Source organism: Calonectris borealis, chromosome 14 (assembly GCF_964195595.1).
Source record: "Calonectris borealis chromosome 14, bCalBor7.hap1.2, whole genome shotgun sequence".
In the NCBI taxonomy this organism is placed as follows: domain Eukaryota; kingdom Metazoa; phylum Chordata; class Aves; order Procellariiformes; family Procellariidae; genus Calonectris; species Calonectris borealis.
In genome coordinates, this window is record NC_134325.1 from 21,585,040 (window position 1) to 21,611,436 (window position 26,397).

The window sequence follows — 26,397 nt, forward strand, 5'->3', positions numbered from 1 at the left end:
GGGGGCTGGCGTCTCCCTCCACTGCTCCGTCCCCACGGGGGTCCTTGTCCCCGGGGCACGGCAGGACGGAGGCAGCCACCGCCCCGTCACCCGCCCAGTCGCAGGACCGGCCCCGCGGCCGGCCCCAGGGTCCCGGGGCGGGGGCAGCAGAGCGGCGGCAGCGGCCATCGGGAGCCGGCGCCGGGGGCGCGGCTGGGGTGTCGCCGCCATGACAGGCGGGGCAGCAGGGTGCCGCGGCGACGGGGACGTTCCGGCGGAAGTGACGCTCAGGGGAAGGGCCGGAAGTAACGGAGGGGACCGGAAGTGTCGGAGCGATGGCGGAGGTGGAGGCGCCGCGGAGCGGGGCGGGGGGCAGCCCTGAGGCCGGCACCGGCACCGGCACCGGCACCGGCACCGGCACCGGCACCGGCACCGGGTGGCGGCGTCCGCACGGGCCGCTTCAGCGGTACTACGGACCGCCCGTGGCGGAGATGGCGGAGGCGGCTCCGGACCCCGCTGACATCAACGGGCCCCACTTCGACCCGGAGGTTTTCCTTACTAAGGTGACCTTTGACGCCACAGCGACCTCTTCCACCCCCCAGGAGCCCCCGAGGTCGTTGTGGAGACCCCTCCCGCAGACGCCCCCTGACAGGGGGCTCCGGGGACCCCCAGGTCGGCCCCAAGGGCGCTACAGGGGCCTCCAAAAGGGCGCTATGAAATCTCCGGGGGACCCCTTTGAACGGACCCTGTAGCCCCCTTAGAGGGGTCCTTATGGGCGTCCCCTGGACCCGGCCGGGGGGACTCTATAGGGCCCCCGAAGGACCCTCAGACCACCCCAGGGCCTTTGGGGACCCCAAAAAGGGACTCTACGGGGATCTTCTTCCATAGGCAGATCTTCTTCCATAGCTACTTTTTAGGATACCATATGTTTCTCTGTGGTGACAGTATTGAAGCCCCAGGGGGACAGCTGTGGGGGGGCAACTAGCACTCCTTGGGGGGCAGTTAGGACTTCTGGGGGGCAGTTGAGGATTCCAGGAGGGCCCCGGAGGGCAGAAGGAAGTCCTTGGGAGTAATTTCCAGATCCCAGGAGGGACCTGGAGGGCATTCAGGGGCCTGGGGGGCAGTTAGGTCTCCCCAGGTGGTAGTTAGGGCTCTGAGGGGGGCAGTTGGTGATCCTGGGAGGGCCTCGGCGGGGGGGGCAGTTATGGGTTCATGGGGCAGCTGAGGATCCCAGAAGGGCTATGGAGGGCAGTTAGAGCCCCAGGGGGCCAGTTGAGGACCCCAGGGGAACAGCTGGAGGCTCCAGGGGGTAAACCGGGGGACTGCAGAGGGCAGTGGGACCCCACGGGGGGCCAGTGGGGTTGGGGGGTAGTTGTGCAACTGTTGCCCCCCTCCAGGTGCGCAGCGAGTGTCCCCTGGGGCAGTTGTTGGCCCGTGAGGCCACGCTGGGGCGGGAGATCCGCGCCCTCGACAGTGACATGCAGACGCTGCTCTACGAGAACTACAACAAATTCATTTCCGCCACTGGTGAGCACCCAGTGGGGGGGACCCAGGCATCTGGGAGGGACTGGGGGGGTCCCAGGCAGCCGCGGGACCCAGGCATCCCGTCCCTTCTCCCCAGACACCATCCGAAAGATGAAGGTTGACTTCCGGCGCATGGAGGCAGAGATGGACGATTTGGCTGCCAACATGGCCGCCATCAGCACCTCCAGTGCCCGTGTCAGCGCCGCGCTGCAGGACCGGCACCGTCGCGGCGCCCAGCTTGCCGGTACGGGGTGGGCGGGGGCCCAAGGGGGCAGATCTGGGGTGTGGAGGGGCAGATCTGGGGTGTTGGGGGCAGATCTTGAGGTTGGGGGAGGACTTGGGGGGCAGATATTGGGGACAGATCTTGGGGTTGAGGGGACCCTAGGGGGCAGATCTTGTAGGCAGGGCTAGATTGAAGGGGGTTGGGGGGACCTTGGGGGACAGATCTGGGGGTTATGGGGAAGAACTGGGCGGTTGGAGGGCAGATAATGGGGGGGAGGGCTGAGGGGCCTATCCAGGGGAGTGAGGAGACCCCAAGGGGAGCAGATCCAGGGGCTAGGGGGCAGATCTGGGGGGTTGGGGGCAGATAGCATGGTGTTGGGAGACCCAGGGTGGAGGGCAGATCCAGGGTGTTGGCAGCAGATAACAGAGGGGGGGGCGCTGAGGGGCAGATCTGGGGGGTGGGAGGTCCCAGGGGGGCAGATCCAGCTCCTGGTCCCGCCCATGTTTGCTAACTCCGCCCCAATGGCTGACCCTGCCCTGTGATATGGCCCCACCCCTTTCTTGCCCCCATGCCTAACTCTGCCCCTGACACCCCCGGCCCCCCCAGGGGTGCAGGCGCTGCTGCGGAAGCTGCAGTCCCTGGTGGAGGTGCCAGGGCGGCTGCGGCGGTGGGCGGCGCCAGGGGCGGAGCCTGCGCGGGCCCTGCGCTGCCATGCTCGCGCCCGTGCTGTGCTCCGCCACTACCGCCACCTGCCCTCCTTCCGTGCCATCGAGGATGAGAGCTACGCCATCATGGCCGACCTGGCCCAGCGCCTCCGTGCACGTCTCCGGTGCGTTCACTCTGGAGCCTGCTGATGGCAGCTTTGGGAAACCGGGTTTGGGGGAATGTTCACTCTGGACCCTACTGATGACAGCTCTGGGAAACAGGCTTTGGGGGGAAGATTTCACTCTGGAGACTAGTGATAGCCATTCCAGTAAACAGCCTTCTTGGGGGGGGGGTGATGGTGATTGTGGTACATTAACTCTGAAACCTACTGATAACAGCTGGAAAAGACAGCTTTTCAAGGGGTCAGGGGTGTTAAAAATTAGGGGGAGCCTGATGATAACAGCCCCCGAGAAACATCCTAGGGAGGGGAGCATTTTCCGTGGAGCATATTGATAGCAACGTCGGGAACGATGCCTTGTGCAGAACATTCGTAGAATAAGGGGGCTAATTCTGACCATTGCTGAGAACTTTTAAAAGATGACGTTATATGGTTTTTTTTCTCATGTGTTTATGATAAAGGGATGATTCTGGAACTTACTGAGGAGTTTTAGTGATTTTTCATTATTATTGTAAATTGTGGAACCTATTGATGATCTTTAGTGAGTTTTTTTATGACTATAGCCACTGTTAACTTTGTAACATGCTGATGCTATCAAGTATTTTTTTTTCCTCCTTTGTTTCATGAATAATTACTGTTTACTCTGAAGCCCACTGATGACTTTTATTGCTTATTCCCTGTTTTCTTGCTGTGCCACTGTTAACCCCGGAACCTCCCAGTCATTCCCAAGTAACCCCCTCATTTCCCCCACCCCCTCAGGGATGACACCTTGGACCCCAAGGAGCTCACCGAGTGCGTGGAGATGCTGTTGCAGCTGGAAGAGCCACCTGAGGAGCTGTGTGAGGAGTTCCTGAGCCATGCCGGCGCCCGCCTCGAGGCCGAGCTGGCAGCACTGGAGGCCGAGCTGCCCCCGTCCGACCCCTCCGGCACTGCCGCCACGCCGCCCCCCGCCTCCGACATCCTCGACTTCGTCGACCGCGGCAGCTCGGCCTTCGTGGGCAACCTGTGCCTCCTCGCGGCCTCGTACCGCAGCCTCTTCGAGGGGCGCCCGGGGGCTGGGGGTGGCCGCCTGGAAGCCTTCGCCGCCACCCTCACCACCCGCTACTTCGAGCTGCTGGAGCGGCGCCTGGCGCTGGAGCGGGGCCTGGGCGACACCTCGCTGCTGGTGCGGGCGCTCGACCGCTTCCACCGCCGCCTCCGCGCCCTCCTCGAGCTGCTGCCCGCAGCCGGTGCCGAGGCAGGCGCCGCACTGGTGGCCCGGGCGGCGCGCGAGCGCGTGGACCGCTACCTGCGGGCACTGCAGACCTTCTTCCTGGGGTGCCTGGGCGACGTGCGCCAGGCGCTGGCCGCCCCCCGGCCCCCCGGCAAGGAGGGTCCCGGCCTGCCCGATCTCCTGGCCACGCTTGCCTCCTCCATCCTCGGCCAGCTTAAGGCCGTCCTGGCCTACGTGCAGCTCTTCACCGCCAAGGATGTCGCCTTCGCCAGCCTTCCCTACTTCAAGGTGGGCTGTGGGGCAACGCAGGGTGGCACGGGGCAGTTTGGGGAGTTGCATGGGGCATTTGGTGGGTCACTGGAGCAATCTGGCGTTGGCACAGGGAAGTTTGTGAGTTGCACAGGGCGGGTTGGGGCTTATACAAGGCAGACTGCGTGGGTCATGGGCAATTTGGAGGTTGCACAGGGCAGTTTGGGGGTCACTGGGGTGGTTTGGAGCTTGTATGGGGTAGGTTGTGGGTTTTCGGGACCCCGGGGTGGTATTTTTGGGGTGTAACGCCCCGTTTTTGGTCACAGGGGGAGTTCTGTGTGGAGGCGGTGCGCGAAGGGCTGGTGGTGGCCTTCGTGCGCTGGCTCTGCCGCACCGCCCGGGGCTTCGCCGACGGCCCAGCTGAGCGGGGGGCCCCTGCGGCACCCCCAGCCCTGCTGCTGCTCCTCGCCCGCCTCTGTCTTGACTATGAGGCCACCACCATCAGCTACATCCTCACTCTCACCGACGAGCAGTTTCCCCCCCAGGTGAGCCCCCAAAACTGCCCCAGTTGCCTCCAAAATGGCCCTAAGGGAACTCTGAATGTCCCCAAGATGTCACAAAATGGGTCTGCATCCCTCAGTGTCCCGGCGTTCATTCAGGACACAGTGGTGGGTACCATGGTGTGCATGGAGGCGTGGGGATCTTCCTTCTGTTTGTGTCCCCCAAAGCATCCTTGAGTGGACCCAAAATGGTCTGATTGTCCCCAAAATGGCCCCAAGGGGGTCCCAAATGGCCGTATGGGACCTCAGATGGCCCCAAGTTCCTCTGTGGCCCTGTGTCCGCCCAGGATGTGGTGGTGGGGACAACAGTGTGTGTGGAGGTATGGGGATCTTCCTTCTGTCTTTGGGTGCCTCCAGATGTCCCTGAGGGACCCCAGAATGTCCCCAAGTCCCTCCCTGTGCCTTGCTGTCGCTCCATGTCCATCCAGGATATGACCCTGGGGATGGCAGTGCACATGGAGGCAGAAGGGTCCTTACCTGTGCTGGTGTCTTCCAAATGTCCCCAAGAGCACCTCAACATGTCCCCAAGGGGCTTCTGCATGTCCCCAAGTCCCCCCAGATGCCCCAAGGATATGAAGATGGCAGTGATGCTGCTGCAGGTGGGGTGGCCCAGAGAGCATCGCATGTGTCCCCTGATGTCCCTGTGTCCCCAGGACATCAGATGGTGGAGGCACGGCGGGCATCTCCACGTGTTCCCATGTCCCTTGTATCCCCAGGCCACAGGGCCGGTGGTGACGGTGGGGACAGCACTGTGCGCGGAGGTGTGGGGAGTGTTCCTACATGTCTCCACATGTCTCCACGTCCCTTGCACCCCCAGGACACAGGTCCGGCAATGACACCGGGACCGGCACTGTGTGCAGAGGCGCGGGGGGCAGCACAGCGGCTGCTCGACCACTATGTGCAGGTCCAGGGCGCCGCGGTGGCACAGATGCTTAGGAAGAGTGTGGAGACACGAGACTGGTTGGGCACGGTCGAGCCCCGCAATGTTCGTGCCGTCATGAAGCGTGTGGTCGAGGACATCACCGCTATCGACGTCCAGGTTGGGGCAACACCAGGAGCCGAGAGGGGCTGGGAGGGGCCTGAAGTCCCCCGGGGGGGTCCCAGACATCCGACAGGGTCCCAGAGAGGCCCTGAGGTTCCCATAAGGTCCTTGAGGACTTTAGAAAGTCCCCAGAGGGCCTCTGCAGGAGCCCCTGAAGTCCGCTGGCAGTTCCTAGATGTCCCAGAGGGTTCCTGGGAGAGTTGGGACCCCCAGAGGGTCCGGGGCGGGGGGCTGAAGTCCCTGAAGGGTCAAGAGGGGACTTGACCCCTCTTGGGTCAAGGTCCCCATACGGTCCTTGAGGATCTTTGAGGGTCCCAGAAGGGTTTGGGAGGGTCACAGAGGATTTGAGGAATCCTGGGTGGTTTTGGGGGTGGTCCCAGAGGGTGTTTTTGGGTGGATTCTGGGATACCAGCACTGAGAGGGTGCGGTGCCGCAGGTGGGGCAGCTCTTTGAGGAGGGGGTGCGGCGGGCACAGAGCAGCGACTCGAGCCGGCGCGCCTTCTCCGTCTACAGCAGCTCACGGGCACCCGGGCGGTACGCCCCCAGCTACACCCCCAGGTCAGCCCTGTCACCCAGGCCACCTCTCAGCCATCCCCTGGGCCTTCCCTGGTCACCTCCAGGGCCGCCTTGTCACCCCTGTGCTCCCTGTGTCACCCCTGCGGTAACCGCTACATCTTCCCTGAGACCCTCTTCATGTCCCCAAACTGTCCCAATATTCCCTGATGATCCCCATATGTCCCAACCATCCCCATGTTCGCCCTGACTGTCCCAGTATCCCCTGATGATCCCCATGTGCCTTGCGCCCCACGATTGTCTCGTCTCTCCGCGTCCTTGACCATCCCCACGTTCCCTGACTGTCCCCACATCCACGGCCCATCCTCATGTTCCCCTGTCTTTGTGTCCCCCAACAGTCCTGACCGACCTTGCATCCTCTGACCATCTCTGTGTCCCCATCCCCGTGTCTCCTGACTGTCCCTGTGTCCCTGCCCCCACATCCCCTGGCTTTCTCAAGTCCTTGACTGTCCCCGTGTCCCTGACTGTCCTGGTGTCACCATCCCCAGCGCCCCCATGGACACCCACCTGCTCAGCAACATCCAGAAGCTCTTCTCCGAACGCATTGACATCTTCAGCCCTGTTGAGTTCAACAAGGTGAGGCAACGGGGACATCCCCATGTCCCCAAGGGCCCCCCTGGTCCCTGTGTCCCCAAGGTCCCTAAACTGCCCACCTTCCTGGCTGTCACATGTCCCTTGTGTCCCCATGACCCAGGTGTTGGGCCCAGGGGGTCCCCAGGAGCTGATGACCAGGACAAGGGTGTTCCCACTGTCCCCTGATGCTCCTGTGTCCTACATGTCAGGACTCGGGGTCCCTGCAGCTGATGACCAGGGGGAGGGTGTCCTCGTGTCCCTGTGCGGACTTGACTCAGGGCCTCCTTGTGATCCCAACAGCCAGGCCAAGGGAGTCCCCATCCCCCTGTGCCATGTGTCCCCTATGTCCCGCTGTCCCATGTGTCCAGGCTTGGGAGTGGCAGCCAGGACAAGGGTGTCCCTTGTGTCGCCCATGAAGAATCCAGGCCGAGGGAGCCCCCATTCTCCCGTGCCACAAGTCCCCAGTGTCCCCACATCCCATGTGTCAGGACTCGGGGGATCCCTGGGGACTGGTGACCAGGATAAGAGTATCCTAGGAGCGGATGGCCTGGCGAGGGGTGTCCCCGATGTCCCCACATCCCCGTGCAGATGTGACTTAGGGCCTTCCTGCCCTGGGGGCATGCCTGTGCCCCTGTGCCACATGTTGCTGCTGTCCCCATGTCCCAGGTGTCGGTGCTGACTGGGATCATCAAGATCAGCCTAAAGACGCTGCTGGAGTGTGTGCGGCTGCGGACATTGGGGCGCTTCGGGCTGCAGCAGGTGCAGGTGGACGGTCATTACCTGCAGCTCTACCTCTGGCGCTTTGCCGCTGACGAGCGGGTGGTGCAGGGGCTGCTGGACGAGGTGGCCGCCAGCGCCGCCCACCGCTGCCTCGACCCCGTTCCCATGGAGCACAGCGTCGTCGAGCTCATCTGCGAGCGCGGGTAGGACACGGGGACACGCAGGGGCGTGGGTTGATGTACAGGACATGGCATCACATAGCGGGGGGACACAGGGATATGGGACATCCATGTCACCATGGGGCACAGCTGAGTGGGGACACCTCTGGGAGGGGGACATGTCTTAGGTCCTGTTACATATCTGGGGACAGACCTGTACCCCGTGAGTCCCCACACGTACATACTCCACGTGTCCACCACACAGCAACACACAAGGACGTTCCATGTCCCCACACATGGCAACATGCAGGGACACCCCCTGTCCCCACACCCACATAGGGTCACCCCATGTCATCAACCCCCCCACCCCCGGCCCTCGTAACACCCCACATTGTCCCCCCACCCTAGTGACGCCCTGAACATGTGCTGACACCCTGTGTTGTCCCTGTGGCCCCAGTGACACACCATGTCATCCCCCCACCTTGGTGACAACCCCTTGTGCCTGGGACCACCCTGGGCACAGCCCCTTTGTCACAGTTGGGCACAATAAATAAATGTGTGAGCTGTGCTTTGTGTCCCCTGCCTGGGGTGGGGATGGGACACAACATGGACAGACGCTTGGGTCCCTGGGGGGGCAGTGGGGGTGTGTAGAGATGAAGGGGGGTCACCTAGATGCCTGGGTCCCTTGGCCACCTGTGTCCCCGTGGAGAGGGGGACAGACCCAGCCCCTCGCACGACCTCACACAAGCACCCTTCCTCTCCCCCTTGCCAAACCATTGCACAAGCACCCTGGGTGCGCCCAGTGCCTTGCACGAGCACCCAAGGAGCACCCAGCCCCTTCCATGAGCACCTGGGGGCACCTAGAGCCTTGTCCAGCTCTCACATGGCAGCCAGTGCCCTCCCAGCCACCTCTCACAAGCAGCTCGCGTGCGCCCAGGGCCTCGCACAAGCAAGGGTGCTGCCTCCCTGCACACCCCAGCTGGCTGCAGGACCTCAGCAGGGCCAGTGCTGCTCATGCAGTTCCTGCTCATCGCTGCGGGGCACCGCAAGGGGGACAGGAGCAGGGTCAGGGGCACAGGTAGTGCCCGAGATGTGTGGTCGGGGAAGGGCTGTGCTGAGGAAGCAGCTCTCTGAGCACTGGCCCTGGAAAAAGGGACTCGCCACCTCTCGGCTGGGATGAAGGGTGTCCCCAGGGCTCAGGGGCAGCGGGCACGGCAGAGGTTTATGCACTGAATGAAGTCTCCGACCTGTCCCATGCGGGGATGAGAGTCGGGGTGAGACAGAAACGGACTGACAGCAGTGGAAGAGAGGATCTTGGTGCTGTGCAAGCACTGCTCAGCAACAGCTAAACATCGGTGCTGTTGACACTCAAGACAGCACCGTGCAGGCTGAGATGAAAAAAATTACCTGCATCCCAGCCAGGTCCTGTACAGAACCCCTTCTGTGCCCGCTCACAGTTCTTAGCCGTACAAGAAACCCATGAAAAACAGCGCATTTGACTTCTCGGGGAGAAATCTGAAAACGCTCCCAATCTCTGGCTGGCATCCAGCTTTTCATGATTCATCCCGTCTGTGTCATGATCTTAATGTTCAGGGGAAGTGAGAGAGCAAAGCTCTCATTTCAGTTGCTCTGGCTTCTCCATTCGAGGAACCCCAGTGTCTGCAACACTTTTTTTTTTTACTATTACTTTACAGTAATTAGTTACTAAGCAGGGAGAGAAAAAAAGAAAATATATTCAGTGAGCGATTCTTGGTGCTGGGTATTAGCAGGTGTCAGCTGATGTTTGGTATCTTGAAAGATCGGGGATCGGGGATCCCTAGATTTATGTTGTCTTTAGCACTTGACGAGTATCTGAGTCTGGACAAAAAAATTAGAACGATGTTTACAAAAAGATCAAAAATACAAGTACATTAAAAAAAAAAATCTGCTGAAGTTGAAGGAGATGCTAAACCTTTCTGATTATGAGTATTTGGATTGGCACCTGACCTGAAATTTGCCACAGCAGTTTCTTGGGAAAACGCAAGAATATCTGTGTGAAAAGTGACCAAAGAAACTGCAGCCTAGGGAGTCTCTGTGCTCATAGCCATTTAGGAAAGAAACAAGGCTTGGAGCTAGGACTAGTTCCCAAGAGTAAAACATTTCTAGAGGATTTTCTTTCTCCCTTCTTCTCTTTTGCCCATGCATTGCAGCATTGGAGGAAGCAGCATGGATGGGCCGTGTGTGTTGGTTGAGAGGAGAAAGTTTTACTTTATAGGATTGCTAATGGAAGAGCAGATTCTCACCGCCAAATCCAGTTGCTTCTGCTTCAGAAAGAAGTGGCAGAATTGCCACTCTGAATCCAGCACATGTTCAGGGAGGTTTTATCAGTGTGGAGAGTCTCAGTCGAAATGCCTCCTAATTCACCCTTACCTCTTCTCCATTTCCTCTGTATCTGTGCTACCTGGAAAATCCAGAGTTGCTTTTGCACAGGGTGATCAGGGAATGGGAATCGATGGGAAATGCCGGAATGAAGGGACGTCTTGCAGCCATGCTGGACAGTGTGGAACTGAGGAATACGTGAGCAAATAGGATTATCTGGAAGAAAAAAAATGTTAAAACTTTCCTAAGGAAAAAGTATTTTTCTCACAGTAACGTTCTTGCAGCTCATCAGCTTAGCCACTTTTCCTCACTTTTTGTTTGTCCACTTGTCTAATTCTGTACAGCCAACAGTTTGGATATTATCTTTGGAAAAAAACGACTGTAAAACATCAAAATCCTCCCAAAGGGTCTTTGTGTAGATTAAATCCATAATGCAAACATTTTGCTAGCAAGCAACGGAAATCCAGATTTGGTTTATACTCATTAGATGTTTCAGGTTTTTTTCTTCTTTTGATGCGGTGATCCAAATGGCAAGGCTAGTTGTTTTAAAGCTGTTTTTGACTGGCAGGAAATCATTAGCAAGTCCTTCTAAACTCTGGTTCCAAGCATTTTGAGTACTACTGTAAATGTTTGGTTTGGATTAAATTTCCTATTGATTTTCCTCTCTTCAAGTGAAGTAGATGCCAGAGGGTTATAGGATAGGAGTAGCTTGAAACCTCAGCTGAAAACTGGAACCCTTCCTACTCGGTGTTCACACTCACAAAGAGACAACCTGTCCTAAAAATGATCAGACTTGCTTTCGGGGGAATGGGGACAGATACGAATTGTGACATGACTGATTTCTGTGGCAGATCCAAAAATTAAATGGAGGCATCCTGAAAGGCAGCAACCCGCCAGGTTGCATCCTCCGGGCAGGCTGCGCGGGCCCCACCTGTTTGCCTCTCAACAATTTCACGCCTTCGTGAACTCTCTCTTCAAAGTTCTTTTCAACTTTCCCTTACGGTACTTGTTGGCTATCGGTCTGGTGCCAGTATTTAGCCCTAGATGGAGTTTACCACCCACTGTCCCTTCTGGCACTTTCCTCTCAGTCCCATCTGCAAAGGAGCAGCCGAGAGCTCTGTGGTGAGGTGCAACTGTACTGTCTGCCCACTTTTCCCTTGGGAATCACTGGGTATCCAGCTTTCTTCCAGGTTTTTGCTGTAGTCAGTGCTGACACTGAAATATCCCTTCTCCTCCAGGTGACTCTGTGTGTGCCTCCTGGGGATGCTCAGAGGACCACGAGTGTGGTCTGAAGCGAGCTGACTGTTTGGCTCATGCTCAGCGAGTTTTGGCTCCATTGCTATCAGAATTGCTGCATTTATTTTGAAAAATGGTCAACACTTGGAAAAAGTTGCTTTGGTTGAGGACGTGGTTCCCTCAGGTCATCCAGAGTTAAATTGCTGACCCGTGTGTGTGTTTGTGTCTGTGCCTCTGTGTGTTGTGGGTGAGTCAGTATACATAATAATGCTGTTGTTTAGACTTTATCGAAACAAACAGCATCTTGTCCTAACAGTGAGAAGGAGAAAAAAAGACCTTTATTTATAAAAACAGACAACAGAAATAATTTTAAAACATCATCTGAATTTTATTTAGAACTTAATGTTACCTCTAAAGAAATAAGATCTAAAATAGACTGGAAGGTGAGAGGGTGTAGTACTCAGCACACAGAGTATGGAAAAACAGCTGCCAGCATCCTGGTTTTCTACATTTTTATATTTGTTGTTTTCCGAGAGGCTTTGTATATGAGAAACTGGAAGTCATCGAGAAGCGTTGTCAGCAGCTGGGCCAAATATTTTGTCAGTTTAAGTCTCTGTCCGAACAAGTTTCTGAAACAGAAAGTAAGAGCAGTGAATGTAGCATGCCGAAATATACAACTGCAGAGAAAAGCCAGACTTACCTATGATACCCGAGCTATATATTGAAGTTGTAACCTCTGGCAGAACTTGCGTGAGGACAAAGGCTTAGTCTCTCACCTGCGGGTGCTCACCAGGTCAGGACATGCCGTGAGCTCATGTGCAAACGCTAACAAAGAGCCAGTGTCACACATGCCGGAGTCTTTCTTGCTATTACCTACAGGTTTTCTTTCATCTTGGCTCTGTTCCTGAAAACACACCTGCATGAAGCAGGTGCTTCGTCCACCGGGGGAGTCAGCATTTCCATAAATTCTAGCCAGTAAGAAAAATCATTGTATCTGTTGTAGAGACCATCTTTTGTTTAACGATTCTCTCAAAGCACTTGGAAGCTTTATGCTGGTATGCAACCGAACCTGAGGCCAAGGGATGCTTAAGTTAAAGTATTTGGGTGCTCTTTGTCCAGAATCTGGTAGAAGGCTGCACAGTTACAGACATTTGTGATAATAATAAAAGGAATGAATTACCAGCAGATTGACTAGGGCTTTTACATGCTCAGGAGAAAGCTCATCAATACATTCCTTTAATGCGGTCAAAGCAGCTCTAGTCAAATCATCGACTTTATATTGAGAAATTGGCCCGGTGTACAGCTGTTCAGCAGAGCCTTCAAGAAGTGTCTGAAGAAAGCTAGGGACAATCTCATGCGCAGAACCAGCTCCTGGAGTATGAAAGACAAAGCGGAGTGTAACGAACAAACCTTTCACTTGCTCAGATTCAGCTCCTGCTACCCTTTAACACCCTCCACCCCAGTAATGACATACAAATCACACCAAGTTTTTGCAGAGCATGTTCTCAGCTCTGGGGGCGGGGGGGGTTAAAGCTTTCGGAGAAATGGGTTGCCACTGCAGGAGCTGCTCTGTTGCACAGGTCCCTCGGTGGAATCCCACCATTCATGGATAAGCTTCTGCCTGCCTGGTCTTCAGCCCTCTTCCTCCCCTCCCCTCCCTTTCCCTCCTCTCCCCTCCCCTCCCCTCCCCTCCCCTCCCCTTCTCTCCTTTTATTGTCATCCCTGTTCTTAATTTATGAGATTTAATGTGAGAGTCACATTGATTAAAATCCATATTCTTTACCTGCTTTTATAAAATCATGAGGTTCTTCAGCTGATGAGATAATTTAGACTGTCTTATCAGTGTATAGCGTGTTCCTGATCACCCTGCTGTTTCTCTTACTCTAATGGCACATAACTATCTTCTTGGTTAATAACCTCAGAGGAATTAACCAGGCTGTGAGTTCACCACCACCCCCTCAACATGTTTAGTTACATTGCCTCTGTTTTCATATGCATTTCCACCTTCCAAGTTTACTTCTTTCCCCATATTTATTTTCTGTTTTCTGACACTTTGGCATCAATGATGCCTCAGATTAGGCACCTTTGAGGGCTCAAGGAGCCAAGCCTAGAGGTAATGTTAGGTGATGGTAGTAGTTACCCGTCATTAAATGACAGAGTAATGTTGGCTTCATTTTGCTTAAGGCTGAGCCTCCGCATCTGGTCTAGTCCCTGGAACCAGCAGGACAGATTATCTAATCCAGCGTAGGATTACTGTGGTGCGATGAGGTGCGTTGTTACCGACTCTAGCCCAATCCCTCGATTCAGAGGAGAGCCAGGGTGAGTACTCGAACACTGGCCATCACATTGCAGGGACCAAGTTTAGTCAGATGAACCCTACTGTAAGTGTCCAAGTGAAAAGAAATCTCAGAGACCTTACACAAGCTGCTGTGATTAGTATTTTCTTGGAAGCCAGGTAGCTAAATTTCCCTGTCGTCACCAAAAGTCTTCAGTGCTAATCAAGGGGGCATCATTTCTGCCAGCTTTCTCTGCAGATTTTAAAGGAGGCATCAAGATGCCTTTCTGTTGCTTCCTAGAATAGTTTCCACCAGGTGTTTTAATGGTATTCTGAATAGTTTGAATACTTTGTGCAGAAGTTTAATGAGTTCGATGTTATAAAAAAAAAAATTTAAATTTAAAATTCTGGTTTTTAATTTGCAAAACTTACCAAGGGAGCTGCAGAGCACCATGATGATGAGAAGAGGAACAGTGAGCTTCATGGCAGAGCGCGCCATTTTCTGTATGTTGTGTGTTAAGCTGTGAAGGCCAGTGAGCGCCCTTTGCAATTGAACGCAAAGACCTGGGATATATATGTGGGGAATTATACAATCATGGAAGGAATGGGCCCAACAGGTCGTGCACCTGCACGAAAACTGGATCCAGGTCATGCTTGTTTATGAAGCGGACAGATGAAAAATGTGGGTGACCTCTGCTTTCATCAACTGCTGTCACTGGACCTGGAACAATGAACACAGTGCTCTGTTAGCAAGAGTTCACGCTGACATTACCTGTGGGATGTGGGGTTTGAAGCTCAGCACGAGGAGTGAGGTTGCTCTGTCCCTGTCAGATGCAGAAGTGCAAAATCAGCGGCCAGTAAACTGCATCAAGCCATTTTATCCAAGGCACTTTCAAGCTCATTTATTCCAGCCTTCTGATGTGATTTCATACAGAACTGCTGCCACTTTTTTTGCATAATTATTCTTCCATTGTTTTCCCTGCTTCTCTGCTATAACTCCAATTCTGCAGGGACTAACGTGTCTTTTTTAAGTATCATGATCTGTGGCCCAGAAATATATATATAGAAAAAAGAGTAGACTGATACTTGAATAAAAATAACCACACATTAAGGAAAAACACGATCTTTAATAGCTTCTTCTATACAGCTTTTCAGCTGCTCTTAGCCGAGTGTGCACTGTCAAGGCACGGAGAAATTGCCTCCATAAACTCGGAACTGGCAGCTGAATCAGATATGTTGACAATCTTCGGAATGGAATCACAGTGTCACTCCTGAACTTAAAAAAAGTGAAGCATGTTTTTAAGGTAAAAATTAAAGGACTGTTGGCCAGCTGAAGCAACGTTCAGCACAGACGGCTAATTCTTGAGTTACAGACCTAATTCTGCTAGCTGGCAGCCAGGTAGCCTTATCCCTTCCTGCCATGTCAGGAAGCCCAACTGATTTTCATTCTGCCCTGTGCTTCACATGGCTGGAAGGGCTCCTGGCGCATGTGTGGACCCCACTAGAGCCCCAAGGTGGATGGGTAAGGAGGTTGGGAGAGCGAAGATCAGATCCGTGGACCTTCCCAGTAAGATGCGAGCTATTACTGACTATATGGCACCATTCTGCTAACCTACTAAAATCTAAAATTACCCTGACAGAAGGGAAGCAGTAATGGCAGTGTATGTCTTGGAACAAAATGAGATAGGAGAAAGGAAGAGCCTTTCTGTGGACATGGGGCATCTTCCCTTCTGACTCCTTTAGGGAAGAGGGAAGCGTGAGAGCCTCCCCTGGAAATGTCAGAGTGTTCTGAATGATTAACATACTGAGGTGGGAAGCATGTCATGATCAACGCTCCCTGTGGTTAGGATTTCATTTGGTGGCTCTTGGGTAATAAATGCTGCACGCTCAGCATATCCTCGCTGTGAGGAAGAAAGAGGCAGTAGATTTTACAGGGCCGCATCTTCACCTGAAAAAATAGTGTATTACAGTAAATAAAATGGGAGGTGGGGTTGGCTTTTTTGAATGATTCAGCTACCACACATACAAGCTATGACTGTCAAATGACGTGACCCTGGTATTGCAAAGACTAAAAATTTTCCCCTATCTTCTTCTTTGCCCTATCTTCTTCCTCCCCGCAAACATCAGAAAAGTATGCTTTATCTCCGAGATCTTACATATTCCATGTGCAACCAACACCATTTGAAAGAAACGCTTATTTTCCTGCTATACGACTTGATCCCTTTTAGTATCTGTGCTGAATAGGTCTTCTGAGATCTCCCTCTTGGATTTGTCTGCGTGGTCTTGAGTAACTTCATCTCTCAGTTTGTTCTTTTGTCATTACCCCTGATTTTTAGCAGAGGGTTTCAGAGTCCATCAGCACTCAAGTAAAACGTGGTGAAGAAGTGGGGTGCCTGAAAGATAACAGGTCCCCCCCCTCCCCTCTTAAAATGTTAAGTGGTTGTGGAGGGGTGTCCAGGGCCTCAAGGGATTATTGGAGGATATAGTTTATTTTTAGATGGGTACGAAGAATTACATAAACTGTGAATATCTGGTGACCTTCATATAGGACTGTAGAAATACATGATTTTAATCTTTTTTTGGTGTGAAGTTGATTGTCTACGTGACTACAGTACTGAAATTTGAAATTATAACATAAAATTCCTCCCTGAATATGTTCTCATATTTCATGCCATTTTTGGGACAGGTTGACAGTTGACTTCAAGTTGTAAGCTGGCTTAGAGTGCATTAACAAAGCCAGAAGATTCATTCTCCAGGTGGGTTTTCCCTCTCCTGAGATCTTGTTCACCAAACATGTCCTGGCCAAAAAGGAGAAGCGCAGAGGAACGACTGGACTCCCTCGGGTTTACAGTTGATGCACACGAAGAGATGGACACAGTGTGGATGTCTCAGGAGCTGGAATCATAGCACTGTGGACTGTAAGAAGATGTGGCAGCCATGGAGCGAGCAAATAAGCAGTACCTGCAGGATATATTAAATTAGGGACCGGTCCTATGATTTGGACAAACGTGATCAGCTGTTGCTTACCTGGACCTCAGGTGTGAAGCATTGGGTGTTGGAGACTTCGTCACTATCCTTGCTTAGAAGCTTAGCTCAGAAGGGTTTTGCAAAGGCTGCTTTTGTACTCTTCCCCTCAGTGCTGGGTCCATTTGCTTAGGGTTATTTTTCTGGTTTAAATTAGGAGACCGGGGGCTTCTCTGTTCTGTGCTCCAACATATCTGTATGACAGTCAGAAATTCTTAGGGTACAGAAAAGCTCCTTCACCAGTTTTTGAGGATGTCCACAGAAACGAGTGAGCAAGGTGCCGTTTGAGGCAGGCTGTGTACTGTGTGGATAATACACTAAAGCATTTCTCTACAGCACAAGTGGAAGCCACGCAGTCCTCGAGATGGTTTTATTTGTTGTATGCGTGGAATTTCATGGCAGAGAATTCCAGAGAAGGGGAAAGGGGTTTTATTTTCCTATTTGCTTAGAAAATGGATTCCTTAGCTAGGAGCAAGCTGTGACATTTAGCAAGCAGAGCCTGGCAGCAACCATCAGACTCTGTATGGCAGGACCACAGGAGAGGTGCAAGAACTGTGCTGGGAGCTCCAGGGGATCTTATTAGCTGCTTGGCTTCAATGTTCTTGCTTATTCATCATGCTTTAAAAGAAGGAAGTATTTGACTTTGAAATAATAACCATGGTCTCAGAAGGCATCTGCTGTACCCTCGTACCTTTGGCTTTGCTCCCCTCACAGCATCACTGCAGGAGGCAGCCTGAGCAGGGCCACGGCGTACACAATCCCCCAGCCAGCCCAGCTCTTGAGCTCATTTCACTTAGGAGGTCTGGCCACCTGAAAGCAAAATGACAAGAGAGTATTGCAGGATTCCCCGGACACAGGCTGAGTCCATGCTTCGTGTTGTGGCTGTTCAGTTTCTAAGCTGCAAGTTTAAGGAATTCAATCTGAAAAGGTCCAGGGAGATTTTACCACCAGCTGTCCTGGCAGGAACTTGTCCTGATTTTTACATCCCTGGAGCTGATCCCACCGGGAGTGAACAAGGGTGCCCTTGAAAATGAGGTATTTTTTTCATGTTCATCTGGTTTTAAACAAAGAATGTATATAATTCTATTTTAAAAGAGTGTGAATTTCCAATTTGCCTCAATTAGTGACAAGCAGCTTAACAAGGTCTGTGATGATGGGAGGGGAGTACATCCTTTCATGGCGTACGCATCCTATTATTATCTTCATGCTGGAACTATGACACTAAATACCCCCATTCCCGTCCCTGTGGGATGATGGCACTGCACTCAACTCGTGTGGTTTTCTTGCTTTGAATATGTTTTTATTCCGAGCACAGGAAATTCTCTGGACACAGGTTCCCCAGAGAGCTTTTGGAGTCTCCTTCCTTGGAGATACTCCCTACGTTACCAGCAATGCTCTCTCATATTACAAATTATCTAAGAAAAGAGAGTGCTTTGCATTTGCTTTGTAAAAATGCATCACATTTTTCTTCGAGAATGATTCCTGTTTTCTCTTCATTGTGCATAACTTAGTATAATTGAATGACAACTGCAGTGGTATTGCACTTGTTCACCTGATAACTATAGATGTTAATGTATATATGTTTCAGCAACTGCTTGTCTCACATGAGTTAGAGAGCTGGTAAGGATGATCTCAAAACAAATTATCAAATCCTACATTTTAATAAGATTAATGAACAAAGACAGTTATTTATTTTATTTTATTGTAATGAGAAACCTAAATTATTTTCAAATAGACCACCTGAAAATATAGTACCTTAGTGAATGTGGAGCTGAAAACACATTGTTAGCATGGCAAAAAAAGATGGCTTTGTTGCATACAGTCTAGCACATTCTTTTTTTTTTTTGGTGGCAGATACTGTTTAGTCTGAAAAAAAGCTCAAGTTTCTTTGTGTACCCTTGGGAGAAGTGATGAAATTATATGAGGAGCTTGCTTACTGCTTTCATTGCTGTGACTGGAGCCAAGTCACAGCTCAGAGCTGCTTGCGAGTGAATCAGATACTGCAGGCTGGATGCGATAAAAGATTCCCCAGGTTTCTGCGCTCTGTGTAACGGTATCTGTTTCGTGACACATTCCTGCATGTAAACAGGGACTGGAGCATATCCGGAACATGCTTACACCTTTATGGCTGGTGTCTGCTCTTTTTGGAAGCTGATCTGTAAGGCCCCAAAGTGACAAGAAGCCGAGCGCATCTGAGCTTGTTGAACTGAGAGGAAAGAGGTGGTGGAAGCACTAGCAAAACCCCAGGCTGGTCCTGTGTCTGTTAGGAAAGAAAAGACAATTTGGGTGCTTTTTCAGGAAATACTGAGAGAACACGAGGAAGCAAATACCGAATCCGAAAGTAAAGATCTAATCCAGGCAGCTGGGACTGTTCAGCCTGGAGAAGACTCCAGGGGGATCTTCCATAACGTATCTCAATACCTGAGGGGAGGGTGCAAAGAAGACGGAGCCAGGCTCTTTTCGGGGGTGCCCAGTGACAACGGGCACAAACTGAAACACAGGAGGTTCCCTCTGAGCATCGGGAACCCTTTTTCACCGTGGGGGTGACCAAGCGCTCGCACAGGTTGCCCAGAGAGCTTGTGGAGTCGCCTTCCTTGGAGGTACTCAAAAGCTGCCTGGCTGTGGTCCTGGGCAAGCGGTTCTAGGTGGCCCTGCTTGAGCAGGGAGAGTTGGACCCGCTGACCTCCGGAGGTCCCTTCCCACCTCAACCGTTCTGTGATTTGGTGAGTTATTCCTGCGCCAGGTGTGTAAATGCTGAGCGCTTCTGTTACTGAGGGGCTCAGCGCTCTCAAAAGGAGAGACTGCAAAAAATTGGCTGTCCTATTCCCTATTACCCCCCAAAAAGAAGAAAACTCCCCCTCAAAGATGTATTTGAATGAAAATAAGCTTCTAGAAAGCCTGCAAAGAACTGTGGTGGCCCTGGAGGTAGGAAACAGTATTTGAAAATACGTGTCCCTTGGCAAGGACCGCTAATCTGGATTTTCATTGTAAGCTACTTAATGCCATTTGGGGATTTGCGTAAAACTGTTTGTTTTTCTTGTTTTCCTACTGCTGGCAATATTGTCAGCAATCAGGTCACTAGAATCCATTTTAATTAATAATAATATTTTCAGACTAATCCCTGAACAATCAAAAGATGGGTCCAAACTTTACTGGAAAGACCCCTGTGTACTTGGGAGTGTGTCCCGCAGTGTGCCAGCTCAGGGAAAGCTGGCCCCGCTCCCCCTCTGCACAGAGGAGGTGACAAACTGGGGAGGGTGGGGAGGCCTCTACTAAACTCTCCAAGTTGTCCCTGATTCAGAAATGAGATCTGGCTTCTCCATGGACAGGCTCTTGCCTCCTCAGCAAGATGCAGTGGAGTTGGAATGACCGGCACAATGGCTTTGCGAGCACGATAGTGCTGCAGGGAAGGGAAATAAATAGACAGCAAAGAAGATGGCAGGTGGACGTGAAGGCATCGTGTATCCCAAGAGATCTGTACCTAAATTCCATGACTTATTTGTGGTGGAAAGACAGGAATGTCAAACCAGCACAAGGTGCTGCTTGTGATTTATAGCCCTGCCAAGCCCTTCTCTTAGCTGTCATCATGCCCTCTCTCTTGCACAGGGAGCAGCAGAGCCTGCGTGTCCCAAACGGGATACCCCTCCAGGGAACGCAGCGTTGGCCGGTGCTGTACAGACTTCAGCAGTGGCTGAGAAGTGAGTAGGTGGCAGGGCTGCAACGTCGCTCAGGCAAGAAAACCCTGCTGTCTTTAAAAGGGGCTTTGCTGGGCTATAGGAAAGGCTGTATGACAAAACAGATGCTAAATCCTATCGTTTTTACATCCTCCCCTGCTGACGGGGTGGCTCTCCTTCTGTGTCTGGTAGAAAGAGAGGGCAGCATGAAAGGGTTATGGCTGGATGCAACCGAGACAGTTATTTTCATGTGTTCCTAGTGTTAAAACACAGGTAAGTTTTAACAAATTTGCTGTTGAAAACCTGCAGTTCATGAAAGTAGGTGATGAATATTTTTTGGGTTGTGTTTCTTGGCTGGTGCAGGTTGGATAATCTAGAAAGCATGCAGATAAAAATCTTAACTGCTTAATTCTCATTTATAATCCAAACATTGAAAGATTTAGCTATTGGCTTATCTTACAACAGATCAGTACAGAAGCGAGTTTGCTTGTGCACAATGACTTCTGCAGCTCCTCTTTGTGGGTTTTCCTTTCTTGTCCCTAGGGTGCCAGGGCAAAGACTGGTGGGAGGGTTTGTGTTGGGTGGTTGGGTCAAGTCCCGATTTGTGCAGCGCTCTGCCACCTCGGGGCTGAGCCAGCAGCACGAGTTGGAGAAAATGCAGTGCGAGACCCGCTGTAAACACATCTCTAGGGCGTTTATTATTTATTTTCATTTCTAGGAATCCTTCCTGCTTCTACTTTGCAGAAGGGACCTGGAAATAAAGCTGTTGTGTTTCAGTGACAGCATTGAAGAGGTCAGGAGAGGGGCGTAACTCCAAACTTGGCTAGCTGAGGGGTTTATTTCCACGACAGTGAGGCCAGTCTGAGCAGAGCCGAGCCTCATGCACTATTTCCAGATTTTCTGTGGTTCCACAAACATCTAACCTATCTGGGAGGGGAAAGCATACATGCAGATACTGCTCCTCCTCCCCCAACCCCAAGGAGTATTTCTAGCAGCATCGCCCATGTGGTTCTCAATTTGTACCAAACAAACATTAGGCTAAACTTTTTTTTTGTTTTCCTTTTATTTCTTATTTTGTTTCCAGGTGCATGCAACTCTTGCAACCATTTTGCATGCTGTTTTCTGGTATCCTGCGGGCTACTCATCATCCACAACTCACAGGCTGCGAAATGCTAGTCCTGGGTGCAAGGCAGGGCTGTAGCTCCAGAGAACGACGTTAGTTGTGGGTTGGAGGCTGCATCTAGAAGGTGACTGAAGCCACATCCCTTCCTGAGAACTCCTAGCTTAGCCTTCCTACAGGACATAAGCAAAGACCTACAACTGCCTTATTAGTGAGTGTTTTAGGCTAAAGGCGCACAGAAAAAGGCTTAATAGACACAGTGTTCTCAAGGCAAGAAGCAGCAGAATTTGGCTTGACCTGCCACAGGGGGATTGTTCACTTGTTTGTTGTTCCAGGAGTCAATGTTTTGTGCAGTGCAAACAGGAGGACAGGCAGCCACCTGGGCTCAAGGGCAGTAGGCGAGGTGGAGAAAGTACTCTTGACACTTGAAAGTTACAAGTAGAAATTAGAGAAGCTGGTTTCACCAGGACATGCAATTTCTTCCCAGTCATTTCAACGGGGGGAGATGAGGGACCCACATTCAGGTCTTCGTGGAGAGTCCTCTCCCCAAAACTCTGCCAACCCCCTTGAGGGATGCAGCCCCTGAACCAGGCCTGCGGCAATGCTCTCTCTTCCCGAGGTCTGCGTGCTTCACCTCAGTTTTACACCCAGACATCTTCCAGCATGGCTCCATTTTCTTCAAACCTTCCTGCTCTTGGCCGGTTTCCAATCACAACTGCAATCTTTTCATGTTTGTTTGGCTGCTACTGAGCAAGTAGCAGGCTACCTCGGACAGGGCTGTTCTCCTTGGACACAGCCATACCCTCCCAGGAAAGAGGACCGAGAAAGCATTAGCCACAAAGAACACAGTCGCTGTGCACCAGTTGCAGAACAGCCACATACTCTAGATTTATTTTAATTCAAAGGATGAAGGATACTCAGATGTTTAATATGGGAAAGGGAATGCCAGAGTAAGTCATAAGTATAAATGGGCAGAGGCAATGGGAACCAAACCTCAGTAAGGCTTTGGCTGGGACGCCAAGCTCTCATGCATGCTTAGAAGTAATTTTCAATAGTTCTATTTACTTGAAACTAGCTTTTCTTGCTAGGTTTTCAGCACCTCTGAACCCAAATAGGATTGGGATCCCACCTGAAAACAAACCTGGGGGAAATGCTTTGAAATGTCAGTGATCCTGAGGATGTGTTGAGAGGCCCTTGTTCCCGTTCCTAGTCCTGATCATGTACTACTGAGAAGACCTGGTAAGAAAAGTCCCTGTCGTCCTTTTTTTTTTTTAAAGTGTTCTAAACAAACACGACAGCTTAGCTCAGAGGGGCTAGCTGCTTTTTCTACATACCTGCTGAAGTTTGCAAGATGTCGTCCCACTCTGCTTACCTTCAAGGATGAGTCTGAAGCATCTGACAGAAGCAAAAATCTCAGGTAATTTGTTGAGATCAGTGGTATAAAATAAGAGTTAAATGGCTCAGAAGTAATACTATGAGCGTTTGCTTTGAGGCCAGAATCTGTCTCATCATTGCAAGTAATATCTGATGGCAAAAATCAGTTCTAGATTTTACCATTGTTACTAAGCTTAAAGTGGTCCTTGAAGACTGGAAATGGCTTTTCTTTTGGCCAAGAATCTGCCGTCTCAACCTTTTGTTTGGCTGTTTGAATTCCCAGTATTCCTTTTTCATAAGGTATCTAACACTCATCATGATTAAAGAGACAGTATTAACCACGCCACTACCCCCCCCCCTTTTTTTTTCCAGACTTGTCAGTAACTTGCAATAAACTGGTAGCAACTGGAAAAGGTTCTAGTATCCCAAGGGCACTCCCATTCCTTAGACCCTAGGAGGCCTCGGGCAGACTGTCGTAAAACGCCTGTCCCTCCGTTCTGTGAAGGACCCTGCCTGTCCTACAGCTTCTGTGCAGTCCTCTGCGGATGTGACCTACCTGCCCTCTAAGCCCACAGGCTAGCTGCAGAGTGCTTTTTGTCAACGGCTGTTCAGAGAAGGCTCTTCAACAAGGGCTGTGGCTTCCCAGATCTGTAGATGAGTATCCTAAAGCCAGATGGACTAGGAAGCCAGTCGGGTTGTTGTAGCCAGATTGATTTATTGGCACCCACTTGGTGTGTCCTTGGAGGCCCTGGATTCGTAGAGCTCTGCTGTCTTCCCAGCCCATGCTCCAATAACCAGCATGCTGGAAAAGGCACCACAACCATATTACTGCTAGTTCCCCGCCCGTGGGTACCCGTGAGGATGGAGGTCATCTGCACAGGTGGTATCTGGAAAGCCTCAGGTACAGGAGAGGTTTTGTTCATTGAGCCAAAGCCAGCCACAACAAGCCCTTCAATATTCTCATCAAGAAACATCTTTGCTTTTACTTGTTCTATCTTGGAGCAGTTTTAGGTTTGAGACCTCAACTAACTTTAAAGGATCACAAGTTTACCATGTGGTAGCAATCCCATTTTTCTGTTTGGTATCATTTGACTCCAGGTATTTTCTGTGACTCCAGGGAAACTGTATCAGTCTAAAAAAGACAATATATATCAGATTATTTCCCCCCCCCAGTGGAACGAAGTGTTGCAAATTACTGATGGCCACATTCACTCACTTGGGAAATACTGCTTTATGCTTTCCCTGTTATACCTTTCTAGGTATCTGCTGGGCGCTAGCTGCAGTGGCAGGTTAGGTGGATCTTGCCATGCTGTCATCTATGCTTTTATCAAACTTTTCTGTAAGTCAGAACAGCCAACAGAATACGACAGCTGATTCAGAGCTGGGGGGGCAGAATAATCCCTGCATGCAACCAGGAATCTGTCTTGGACAACAGCGAAAAAACTGGGGTGTTATGGTTAAGACTGTCTTCACTTGGGAGCAGCTTCTAAAATCTGCCTGTGCAATATTTACTGAAATTCAGCCCACAGGGAGGACACCCATCCAGAGCCGTACCTCCAGGGAGGCCCAGCTCAGGGTCAGGCAGAAACCTGGAGTCAGACTGTACGAGAAAGCACATGCAGAGTGCTTCATCAGAGCTCAGGAAAGGCTGCCTGGGCAAGCAGGAGTAAAAATTAAGTGAAATACCTGAAATCAAAAGTGAAAATACCTTTCTTAAAATCTTGAGGTTGTAATTTCCTGAGATTTCTACTTGTGGGGGTTTTTGTGTGTTTTTAAATACCAGTGCTCCAGTTGTATACTGTGACTGAAGTTCCTGCTACATCTGGTGGTAGCAGTTCTGAGTATCTTCTAAAGTTATACAAGTAGTGAATTACAGGGATGTAGGTTAGTTCAAGATCAATCCAAGTCATGTATTCCTTAGCAAAGATTTCTGGGAATATATCATCGTGCCAAACTGTCCCTCTTCGAATTTCCAGAAACAAAAGGAGAAAGTAAAACTAGTCAGCAAATTCTGCAGGGTTACCAAAGCACAAATATTTTCCACTGTAGCAGGAGTTATGAAGTCCTTCCTAGACAGAACATTCCTATCTTAAAGAAACAGTGCAAAAAGCAACCCAAAAGGACAGATTCCAAAATACTGTAGACTTTTCTAATAAAAAGCTATGACAAGTTCAGAAGAGACGCCCAGAGGAGATGATTTAACTCACTTTTATCAAACTGTGCGACATTGAAATAGCATTCCACTGTAAAGTTTTTGCCATTTCAGCAAGCTTTCTTACAAAAAGGTTATGTTCATTCTAAGATACAAAACTCAATCTACAGAGCAGCTATCAAGGTACAATCATCTCACAGATATAAACACTGATCAATAGCATAGCATCTAGCAGTTGGTGTATTTAAATATAAAACCCCACATCATTTTAAAGACATTTGCTTGCAAACAGTTCATTAACTATATGCACAAGGAAAGGTAGAAGTCTCCTTACACATTGTATAATCTCCATACAGTGGGTTTTTTTTAAAGGACTGAGTTGTATGTACACAGAAACGGTGTTCTTCAGTCTTTTGCGTACTGAAAGGGCAGCCATGAACACTCGCCCACCTTTAAAACAAATCAAGCCACAAGAACAAGATGAATCTGAGGCAAGAACCACATAGGTTGCCTAATTTGCAGAAGGCAGACTTCCACAGCAACCAATGTCACCGTTTCCCTTAAAATCTTCCAGTAGGTACTGTTCTACTGAGACCTCTACTCTCTATACAGGAGCTTGTTACAGAGAAAACATGAGTGTCTGTGTAAGTTAGGTGCAGCAAGAATGACTAAAACACCAAGTGCTCTTGGAACTGAAATTCTGAGCTGATATTTTGCTGTTAAGAGGAAATTGTTTTGATAACAGTCCATTTGACACTGCCTTATTGAACATGAAGTGCAAAACAGGCCTAGAAATAAAACCAGCTTTGAGGCTGAACAAATGAAACAGCCAAGGGGAGAAAAAAGAAAGACAGGGATTAAGGTTAAACTCATTCTTTCAATCCAATCTATGCCACGGACATAGAATTTAAATTAGAGAAACAAAATTCTATCAGAACCTTTGTACAATTTCTCTTTAACGAACCCTAGAAGAACAAAGCCTGCTTACGCTACTCTCGGTATTCCTGGAGACATGATTACACTGAGGGTCACATCTCTCTCCAGCAACGGAAAAAAGGCCAATAAAATCCTCTGGGTGTTTCAGCCCGAGCTGCAGTAACACCAGTATCGATCTAGCTTACGCACATAATCGCACTTGGTGTTGGCATTAAGTGTATTACTGAAAAAAATGAAACAATGACATCATTTTGCAATTTGCAGGAGATGATGAAGACCACACCTTCTGGAGAACATCAGCAGTGCACATCTGGATTTTACCCAAGACGTGCGCAGTGGTCCTCAGCTGTACAGGTACTCTGGCTTCAGCCACGAGGTGGGCAGCGATAGTACAGACACACGACTTTCATCTGCTGCGGGCAGCAACTATCAGGCCTGCTTGGCTGAAGAGGGAAGGATCATATAGCTTAGGTGATGCACTCTCATGACCTCAAGGTCTAAATCTTTGCCAGCTTAAAGCTAAGGGTAAAAGGAGATGCATCTTTCCAAGGCAGTATGTCCCAAGAGCTTGCTGTTTTGCCTAACAGTGAGAAAATAAGCCCTGAAAACAG

At 50.8% G+C, this 26,397-nt stretch overlaps 1 protein-coding gene across 8 annotated transcripts; it reads left to right on the top strand.

The window, feature by feature from the left end:
- Window positions 1-314: 314 nt before the first annotated feature.
- On the top strand, window positions 315-26,317 carry VPS51 (VPS51 subunit of GARP complex). 8 transcript variants are annotated; one of them, XR_012675846.1, is made up of 12 exons: window positions 315-542; window positions 1,377-1,506; window positions 1,601-1,747; window positions 2,333-2,555; window positions 3,309-4,050; window positions 4,338-4,556; window positions 5,389-5,610; window positions 6,050-6,171; window positions 6,675-6,762; window positions 7,426-7,682; window positions 22,413-22,563; window positions 26,051-26,317. XR_012675846.1 is itself a non-coding variant. In XM_075163703.1 (11 exons), the coding sequence occupies exons 1-11, from the start codon at window positions 315-317 to the stop codon at window positions 22,492-22,494; spliced, it is 2,460 nt and encodes an 819-aa protein (XP_075019804.1). In that variant the 3' UTR covers window positions 22,495-22,674. The 8 variants fall into 8 exon arrangements, 6 of the variants coding, with proteins under 6 accessions (XP_075019804.1, XP_075019806.1, XP_075019808.1 ...); XM_075163703.1 differs by lacking the exon at window positions 26,051-26,317 and having other exon boundaries at window positions 22,413-22,674; XM_075163705.1 differs by lacking the exons at window positions 22,413-22,563; window positions 26,051-26,317 and adding an exon at window positions 16,193-17,933.
- The last annotated feature ends 80 nt before the right edge of the window (window positions 26,318-26,397 follow it).